The sequence below is a fragment of the Dinoponera quadriceps genome, unplaced genomic scaffold, assembly GCF_001313825.1.
Source record: "Dinoponera quadriceps isolate SergipeBrazil2010 unplaced genomic scaffold, ASM131382v1 scaffold654, whole genome shotgun sequence".
Lineage (NCBI taxonomy): Eukaryota > Metazoa > Arthropoda > Insecta > Hymenoptera > Formicidae > Dinoponera > Dinoponera quadriceps.
In genome coordinates this window covers 197,199-207,475 of record NW_014554745.1, presented here as the reverse complement: position 1 = coordinate 207,475, position 10,277 = coordinate 197,199, and the positions used below count along the sequence as shown (strand labels likewise).

Here is a 10,277-nt window from a genome sequence, read left to right as displayed (position 1 = left end):
GCAGGATAGAAGATGTTGCGCATGAACGCCGTTCTGTATTCGCTTCTTGCCACTCTGCGTGATTGAACCGCGTTGACACTCACTAATGACACGGACGTCCAGTTGTTGGACGTTTTTAATGATTGCTCATTTTTTTCTCAAACTCGACGCAACGCAACTGATGCTTCGGCTTGTCTCGGAAAAGTTTCTTAAATAGCCATGTGCATCGTTAAAAAGTGTTCTCACTTAACACAGTTATTGACGGTAAACTTGTATTTATCAGCTTTCCTTAAATTACAATTTTATTTGACGATCTCCAATGATACGTGAAACACCGTAATTATCAAATCTCAAAGTACGTGATGTGTGTGCTATAATTTGTTTCCTGCCGGGAGATTTCATTGCGGAGATCTTTTTGTTATTGCTAATTTATCGTTCATTCAACGGTGAAGTGCTACTTACGGTAATTACAGAGTCGCGCGATGATACTTAGGAATTTTTTGCAGAACACAGGGATTGCGTACATCGCAGAGATACGCGGTCGTTTGTTAAACGATGCTAGCAATTGTCTCGCTCATCTTCTACCGGTAAAATGGAGAGTGTGTTTAGAAAGCAGCAGTGAAACTTTCGCTAACAACCTGCGGCTTGCGATAACCACAAAACGATAAGTAAATCGTGACCTATAGATTTACGGTCCGCTGACATGAAGTTCAAGGTTGCGCGTTCGGTTCGCTTCACTATAAGAAAGTTTGTAGCGGATTATATTTATAAAAAATGAGGACATATTTGTCTTCTTATCTACATATATACTATGCAAATCTTTATTTATATAAGCATCGTGACTGACACAAGGGAAAGAGAGATGAATTGATCTCAATTAAGGTTTAGAGATCAAATGACCGTAATTAAAGATTAAGTCTATTTTTTTCCATTTTCGTAATGACTTAAAAATAACGACTAATTTTTTTTCTGACTAGCTAAAATCTTGCTCATTATCTGCACAAACTGAAAAATTTATGAATTAGGATTTTGTTTAATTTAAATTTTTTGAGAACATCAGTTTTATCATTTGCTCCTATAAATAGATGTCGAAGGTTAAATGTATTTTTTGTGTGTATGAAAAATATTTTTCACACATTTTTTATATTATTTTATTATTATAATGTTTGTACAATACAACATTTTTTATACATACTACATACACTTACATACACATATAAGATACACTATATAATTTTATACAGAAAGTGAAAATATTTATTATAATTGTGTAATATTTTAGAAAAAAATATCATAAAATTATATATGAATGTATCGAAAATATATTTCTTATTATATTATCTACTGTCGACAAATTGAAATCAGATTATTTATTATTATTAAAAGCCTTTAATGAGTTGGCGGCTTACTCATTAGCTTGTAATTAGCTTAGTAAATCTTATCTATTTCATTATTTTATCTTCTTCTCCCTACTTTTGATCGTATAAATGTATATAAAAAATATGAACATTTTTATGTCGCATGATTTAAGAGAAAAAAATATTTTATATATCTATTTTTATTTTTATATTAAATTATTTCTTTTTCGCAACCAAAAAAGGATGAGATAATTTAAAATAAATAAGTTAAATTGGTTTTCTCCCCTCTGTTTAGCTTGTTTAATTAAATATAAACATACACGCCAATATTGAATTTATCCGCATCTTTATTGTTTCTTTCCGACATTTGTGTTTCACAACAGGAAGCTTAGTCATTGTACGCAAATAATAGAACTTGATACATCTTGTCGATACGATGTTGGGAGAATAAATTATCGATCCAATTTACGTTCGTGATTGTATCCACGCGTGCGTGTCTCAAAAATTGAATAATATACTTAGGAACGACCAGTTATGCGTCTGGCGTGGTTTGATTTAACACGTCGTTCTTTCATTTTCGATGACTTTCACCCAGGCGCTTACAATCTACTTTTACCACAAAATATGTACGCCGTATAATACGTATCCTTGTTTATTAAGGTATCGCTTTCGATGCGCGCATTTATTGTATATTCAAGCCGCCGCGAAAAAATCTCAAATTTATGATTAACGACGTTACGAAAGTCCGACGAAGTTCTGCGCGCGTTCGGAAGGGGAGACTATTCTATTGAAATTGACATTTCATTAAGATTACCTTTCAAGAGATCAGCGTTTCTTACACGGTCATTATATGATTTCGTATATCGAGGCTGATTGGATATGCAAGGTGACCGGATGGAATAGGATGCAACCCAATCTGCATGAGATATATCTAACCTTTTCAGGTAACGGTATTCCTCGGAATCGCCGATGCACAAAGCCGAACGTTAAATCGAACGTAAGATCGACAGGGGCATTATCGAGGCATGACTTGCGAAATTGCAGTTAAAATTACTATTTCCGCAAACCGTCGAAGTCAAAGTGTCTCCTCGACTGATGTGTATCCGTGGGATATGTTAATGCGCGTTGCGGGACAATGTAGGCCGTTGATTTGCGGCGGGCGTTAAAGACGCCAATTGTTTGAACCGAGCATCGCTGCGAATTCACGACTGCACCGTGGTTCATAATCGGAGCGCGGAGAAAACGCCGCAGGTGGATAACACGTAGCCGTCGTGACGTAACGACGTTTATATACGTCGTATATACGACGCTTCCTTTCTCACTTTTCTAATTTCTTCTCGCGGAAGCGCCCTGATCGCGCGCGCATGTTTAACCACAGCAAATAGCGTGTCGTCGAGCGTCGGTTCGTTAATTTCGCCTCGTAAGAATCGCACGTAAAAATTCGTACGTTCGGCGACCGACACAGTCCTGTTTCACCGGGACAGGTCGCGCGAGGTAATGTTTCACTCGTTCTGATGCACGAGAAAATTAATTTGTTGGCACGGTTAATTTTATGCTGTTGTCGCAGCAAAATCAATTGCTATGTAGATAACAAAATAATTCGTTGAAAGTACTAATTGCATAATAATAAATAGTTACCATCCGCTGAGTTATTTTGCTGAATCTGCAAATTATTCTGCTGTAAGAAGAAATTAGTAAATGTAGGAAAATCTTAATTTATTCTAAAGACAAATTAACATGTCCTAAGGACGAATTTATTCAGCGGAATATATTTTATCCTACAAAACTGTTTCTGCTCTAATTACTAATAATTTGCTAATATGGTTATGTCAACTAAATTTGATCACAGTCGTAACGGAAATGATTTTTCCCCGTGTGCTAATGACGAGTTTTATTGAGAGAGAAAAGCACAGTAAAAAATTTTGTGTTAAATTTAAAACATTTCACACGTCTGAAATGGTCCACTCGAATTTTTGTATTAATTTGACACAAGATGTTGATACATTGAATAACGGCAGAAATATTATATTAGAAATTAACACAAAATTATTACTTAATCGACTCTCAAATATAAAATGTGTTGTTTTAGCACTTAGTGTTCACACGTTGAATATCGACATAACATAAAATATTAAGTTAACACGATATGTTAAATTAACACACGGGTGTAAAAATTTAACACTAAAATTTTAACCAAGACCGATATTAACACAAGTACAAAATGTTTTTGCTGTGCGCGTTAGTCAGAATTTCAAGTCGCTCGACTCCGTCGGGGCCAAGAAGAAACTATAAAACACGCAATTGTCTGTATTTATTTCATTAAATTATTCGTTACAACATAGAGTTATATATAAGGATTTACTTATAACAAATCTCTCACTATATCTAGCAAAGGAGTACTTGGACCGAGGACAATAATTTATTCTCAGCTCGGTATATTACATATACAAGTAACGTAATTTATAACGCTGAGATCGCAAATAGGCGTATCTTCGCTTTCTTCCTCGCGTTTTGGACATTAAGAGTGGTATTATGTCGACGCGAGATCCGTTACTACGTGAATAATGACAATTCTACGTTTATTATGCATGCCTTTATCTACTTCTCCCGACGCGCATTCACGACGGAACGCGGGAATGAGATATCAATCATTTGTTGCTGTATGTATCTATCGCGGTTACGGTTTTATTAAATGTGCATCCGATACGCCTGTTCTCCGATCTCTATTCGTGCGAAACGAGCGAAAGTAAATGAGGGAGATTGGGAGAAATGAAGTGACGGCGCAGCAGAGTTCCGCAGTGATACTTTTCTTTCCGTTATGTTTACAAATAATGTAAAAAAGAAAACAACTTTAATAACATAGAGACTCTTCTGCACGAAGATTTTATGCGCAATTATTGTGCGTATAAGTCGCTAAGTAGCCGCGTTAACGCTAACAAAGGTAGTATTTACATTATGAGTAGACAACCGCCGCTTTGAGCCTATCGTAGCAACGACACGGCCGCGATTAAGCCACGAAATCGTCGACTGCGATGAAGAGACTATCCAAGAAACTGAGTTGCATCTTGTGGGAATGAGGGGATCGCGATGTAATAAGAGCGAAACATAAAGTTATTTTGACACAACTTGTACTTCTGCAAAATTAAAAAGTGGATAGTTAAATTTCGGAGCAATTTCGTACGAGTTTATTTTTGGATTAATTTAGCATGAGTTTATCTTCGGGATAATTTCGAACGAGGTTTACCTCAATTTTGTATTTTATGGGAATGAGGATTGTAAGGATGGAACATAAATAAAGCCGGGCAATTTGCACTTGTATAAAATTAAAAGTGGATGGTTGAATCTTCGGATTAATTTCGAACGAGTTTACTCCAACGAGTTTGATCTCAACGAACGTGAAATTCGATGATTAACTGTCTGTCTGCAAGGTATGTAATCACAGTGAAGAAATCATTTTCTGTTCGAATCATCTACCGAAGAAAGATCAATTCGAAGTTCGTTAAGTCCATAGCTGTAGGATGACGTTATATTATATCCGGGGACACTCCAGACAATAATAGTGATCAACGAATCTGACGTCGCGGTAAAAGTGATTTCTTCAATGTTCGACCCACTGCCGTTTCCCGACATTTGATACGTATTTCCGCGAAGTCGCGCCGGGCGCATTAAATTCGAATCGATTCTCACACTTGTGACAGAGAATGCAAATAGAAAGTCCACGGCGGCTCCGGCGCGAATAGAATGTTGTCCCTACGAACCAGACCACGCCAATAAGAGCGCATATTGCGGTTTCCCCGGACGGTCGGCTCGGTGAACCTTACTCGCGGCACGCTTGCAAAATTCCGAGCGCGTTGCAAAAGGCCGAGCGCACTTCCTACTGACGTGTCGGGGCTGACGTATCGGATATTACAGAATTCTTACCGCGAGTTTAAACACCGTACATCCGCGATACTAGATTTCGAAATTATAATAAACCAGATATAGAAATTTAGAAACTTTGACGATGACACTTTCGAAAGTATCGGAAGCGCCGTGAAATCTTCAGTCGAAATACTTTCCTCGCGATATCACCAGACACTATATTATTTGGTGATCTCTTCTTTTTGAAATTAAACCGGCCGCATCGGTTCAAGAAATCTATGTATACTGAAGCGTGAGAATCTCACACGTATGTTTCGTACGCCTCATCGACGTTACATGTTTACGTAAATCTTTCCAACCAGTTCAGTCAGTTCGGTTAAAGGGAACAGAATCAAGAGATTTACGCGCGAAATAATTATTTCGAGTTAAATCACAAATAGATGCAGTTTTGTGAACATTATGATCTTTATATCATTTGAAGAAGGTATATGAAAATAATTTTTAATAACATATACAATCTGGTTTCACAAGTTGATGGTCTGGGCGATGTCGATGAATGATTTTCCGCGCCATTCGATTTGACAACTGCTAGATTTTTCATTAACATGCAAAAGAGGATCGACGCTACATTTTGTTAATATCATATCGATGTATATATCTAGCTAACTATATGATACGACTTCACATAGGTGTCAACCGATTATTGACGATCTAATTGGCACATAATCAGTATCATATCCAAGTCGAATCGTTAACACTTACGTGTCAATTTGATATGACCCGGATAACAATCAGATCGTCACCATCTTTTAGGTATCGCGATGAAATTGTACAGATATCAAATCGATTTCGACTTTTCCGATTTCCACGAATGATTTCGACTTCACCCGATGATTTTAATCGAATTTCTCATCGACATGCGAATCCGGTTATATTCGACGTGTGATTTCGCGCGAACACTCTCAAACGCACAAAATCGGGTGAGATTTGAAACCACGTGCGACGGGTAGTATATGACACAGCAGCGTTGCGACGTCTCGACATTGTACGCGCGGTACGTCGTCGCGCGCAGATTTGATTCGACTTATTATCCCCCCTCGCCCTCCGGCGATCGCGTTTCACTCGCCTTTCATGCGGCTCGATCCCGCGACTCGAATCGACGTTTTGTAATCGAACGCTATTACGTGGCTTCTAGGGTCTCGTGCTTTAAAAGGTCCGCGATGAAGTGTTCCGCTCGGAACCTCTCCACGGTTACCTACGATAGCGCGCGGCGTTAGGGACCACGACGAGAAATTGCCACGGTAATACATCGTGCATGCGTGCGTGAGTATTGCGTCAGGTCGTTGGCTTTCACTCGGTGCCGGGCTGAAAAGAAATGCTCCTCGAGACGGCCTGAGAGAGAAATGTGAAAGATCCCGGCTAAAAGGCGCGGATTAATACGATTGTGCGCTGTTTTTCACGCTGAACGCGTTTTATCCCGACAAATCGTCGGTATTACCGAGATGACGTCGTCGTTTAAATTGATTTCTTTCTTGCTCGGAAAACGCGACGAGGTCATACAAGGGAGAGAGCTGTGGGGGAGGAAACACGAGATAAAAGGAGAATAGGAGAAAATCAAATTTTGTCACGTCGATCGTGCTTTTGTCACCGACTTTCCGCGTCATTCGCTGTTCTCGCGGCTGTTCACTTCATCGTACGCGCGCGGTTCGTCCGATATATCACATACGCCGATCGCCTGAACCTTCGACGAAGAGCGGACGGTTCTCCGATTTGCACGTGGACGTGGCTCAAGTGATCGTTTGCACCTTGACCGAGAGAGACGAGCGGATGAACGCGAGAACGCTTCGAGGCGCGCGCTTCCAACGGTTACCCTCACCTATCATCGTACAACAATAGGCCTGTTCGTTTCAGCCGGAACTGCCTTCCTTCTCCCCTCAACGTTAGGTCACACACATTTCTCTCAGGCTCTAAAGGCAAGAAGTGCAATTTAGTTCGGCCGAATCGAATAAACCTGATCGAAGCGCTATCGAACAAAACAATTCGGAACGCCCGTGTTTCTGGCAAACGAGAGTTACGTAAGCTCGGAGAAACCGCGAGGACCGACGGTAAGTCTCCTCGAGTACGCCTCTCGTAAGATCGGCGTCGGTAACGGTAAATCCGTGGCCTCTATCGTGGCAATACTTTTCACCGTAATTACCGCGCTCGCACCTTTCCCGAGAACGCGCAGTTCGTCGGATATAATGCACATTCCGCGTGCACTACGCGTGCATCGAAGCGTTCGCCATTCACTCCTCAGTAGTATACTTCGTATATCCTCAACTTGCCATCACACACTCGTGCGGTACACGTGTAGATATATTTAATGTAACATATATATGTGTATGCACAGAAAAAAAATAGTCTTAAATCAGGAATGGACGTTCTCGTATATAAACAAGAATATTGTAATCTTCACGGAAGATTTTTAATCTTGAATTCAGTTCAAGTAATATTTGCGTCAATACAAATTCAGTCGAATCAAGATTAAAAATCTTCTAAGAAGATTGTGATATTTTACTTGTTCATGACAATATCTATTCTTGACTTAAAATTAATTTTTCTCTGTGTATAAATATATATTCAATATAATATATATGATATAAATATATGAAATATATATCTTTATACGCGCGTAACACACACACATGCGCGCGCGCCAAGGCCATCTTCGCACAGAAAAAGCAATTCCGTTGATGTAATTGAATCCTCCGTCTTGTCTGGGGACCAGACGAAAGCTCGGTTGTAGGAACGGAAAGATTCCCGTTAAGGGATTTCAGTTGGATCAATTGCTCTCAGTTGCCTGTCAACCGAGTCCTGATACAATTGAATATTCGCACGAATGTTTCTCATGTAACAGAGGTACATCATTTCTCGCCACCGAGTTTTCATCTGGTCCCTGTTCAGTCGCAGGGACTCTTTTTCCCATGCACGATCTGTCAACATGAGATTCACGGCGGCTTGGCTCGCGAGAAGGCAACACCGAATGATAAGTACCGACGACTCAAGAGAGCAAGAAAGAGAGAGAGAGAGAGACCGGGAAGTGTTTGGAACGCCGCGACTCTGAGCGAGACTCAAAAACGGTGTCAGTAATTGGCAGCGCCGCTACCTCGGAGAAACTGATCGATCTGACCTACTGAGAGGGAGGTGCTGCTGGCGGTGGAGGCCTTCAAGGGCGCGACGTAATAGAACGCCTGGGCGCCCTCCCTCTGCGACTCCAGCAGCTGAAGCCTGTGGGGTTGCTGCTGCTGCTGCTGGCGGCGTTGCTGCTGCGCGTAAAGCTGCTGGGACTGCTGCAGTAGCTGGGCCTGCTGCTTCCTGTAGAGCACCTCTTGCGGCTGGGCTACGGTGGGAGCGGGCGCGGACTGGGCCTGCTTGTACACCGGGCTCTGCCGTTGCTGTTGGAGCTGCTGCAGACCGAGTAGGGACTGGGGCTGGGCTACGAACGGTTGGAGTTTGTGACTGAGGCTGAAGTCACCCACGGTTTGGGGCAGAGTCTGATAAAGCTGGGTATTGTACTGACCGGTCGCGGGATCGTAAACGAGCTCCGACTGGTAGATGGGGTCTGCCGCTGCTGCGGTCACCGTCGTTTGACCGGTCAGCTTAACTCTCGAGGTTTGGGGCGAGGCTTGGGACCTGGGGGGCACGCCGACCGTGTTCACGTAACGCTCGAGCTCGGCGGCGAAGTCGAGATGGGGCGTACTAGTGGCGGTCGTAGTGCGCAGATGGGGTGCCGACTCCGGCACGGTAGGGCGACTCGGGGTGTAGACGGGACGCTCGGTGCTACTAGGGGAGACGTATTGCGCCGCCACTTGGGCTACGTGGGGTCGCGGGGTTATCGCTACCGACTGGGGTCTGGGGTGGCGGGCCACCGGCCGACGTGTCGTCGTCTCGATCGGCTGATAGACGCTCGAAGCGACGGTGGATTGTTGGCTACGGAGCACGGGTGACGCGGTGGTCTGATACTGGGCCGTCGGGGTGGAGGCTAACCTATAGAGAGACGGGCTAGGGCTCTGCGAGGAGTCGTACAGCGCGGTGGAGGGTGTGACCTGTACTAAGGTCGTGGGCCTTCGGAAAGCGGAGGGTCGCAATTGCGGCTTCAGCTCTTCCTCCAGCTCCTGACTGGCGTCGTCGTCCAGCTGGTACTCCGTTTGGAAGATCGTCGTGGGCGTTCGAGTGGTGGACGGCTGGTACGTTGCTCTCACCGGGACTGGTCGTGGCACCGGTCTCACGGCCGGGTAATTCGCCGGCCCGGCCAGCTCCTCCTCTTCCTTCTCCGGCAGCTCTTCCTCCTCGTCCTTGGGCGCGTTCGGGTCACAGGGGTTACCGGACACGTAAGTGAATTCTCTCTTGTTGCCGTCCGGATCGATGTAGCCGTATTTGCCGCGCACCACGCAATCGGTGCCGCGGGTCTCCTCCTTGAAGGAGCCGTCGGCCGCCTCGTAGCCGAAAGTGAAGGACCCGTCGTCGTTCACCTTGTTGTAGTTCCTGATGGTCTGCACCGGCGGCGGCTTCGACGCGTGCAACGTATCCTTCGAGCGCGGCGACGGGAGCGCGCGGGTCCGCGGTTGATAGACCCCCTCGAAGTCGTCCTCGGCCGCCTGGTTGTCCTCTTCCTCGTAGTATATCTGCGGTTCCGCCACGCGAGGCCGCAGCTGCGGGGCTGCTCGCCGCGCTTCTGTTAAAGCGAGTAAACACGCCGGGATTACCTGCAAGTGCACGAGGAACTTTATTACAAGACGGACTGGCGCGTGCATTAATATGTTGATGTGACGTTACGCGTGCTGCGCACGGAAGAAAGCGGCTCGCAACGATTAGAAATTTTCAGGGAAGTTTCTTCGAGCAAAAACCGCAGTAACGAGACAGGTGGTTTTTGTAAAAAATAATTAATAACAGAACGATTGAGCAGGAGCGACATGAATATCGCGATGCGAGTTGAATCTGATAAAATTGGAAATTTGACAATAGCCAATTAGGCGATACCTAATGGCGAGTACAGACTTGATTTTATCCACGTAGTGAATAATCATTCGTAAGTTATCA

At 43.6% G+C, this 10,277-nt stretch overlaps 1 protein-coding gene across 1 annotated transcript; it reads right to left on the bottom strand.

The window, feature by feature from the left end:
* Window positions 1–8,320: 8,320 nt before the first annotated feature.
* Window positions 8,321–9,991, bottom strand: LOC106741240. The gene has a single exon (XM_014613027.1). The coding sequence runs from the start codon at window positions 9,989–9,991 to the stop codon at window positions 8,321–8,323; it is 1,671 nt and encodes a 556-aa protein (XP_014468513.1).
* Between the last annotated feature and the right edge of the window lie 286 nt (window positions 9,992–10,277).

Bases quoted from the DNA above. Each gene is read 5' to 3' on its own strand.
- LOC106741240 (XM_014613027.1), bottom strand. From the start codon at position 9,991: ATGCACGCGCCAGTCCGTCTTGTAATAAAGTTCCTCGTGCACTTGCAG.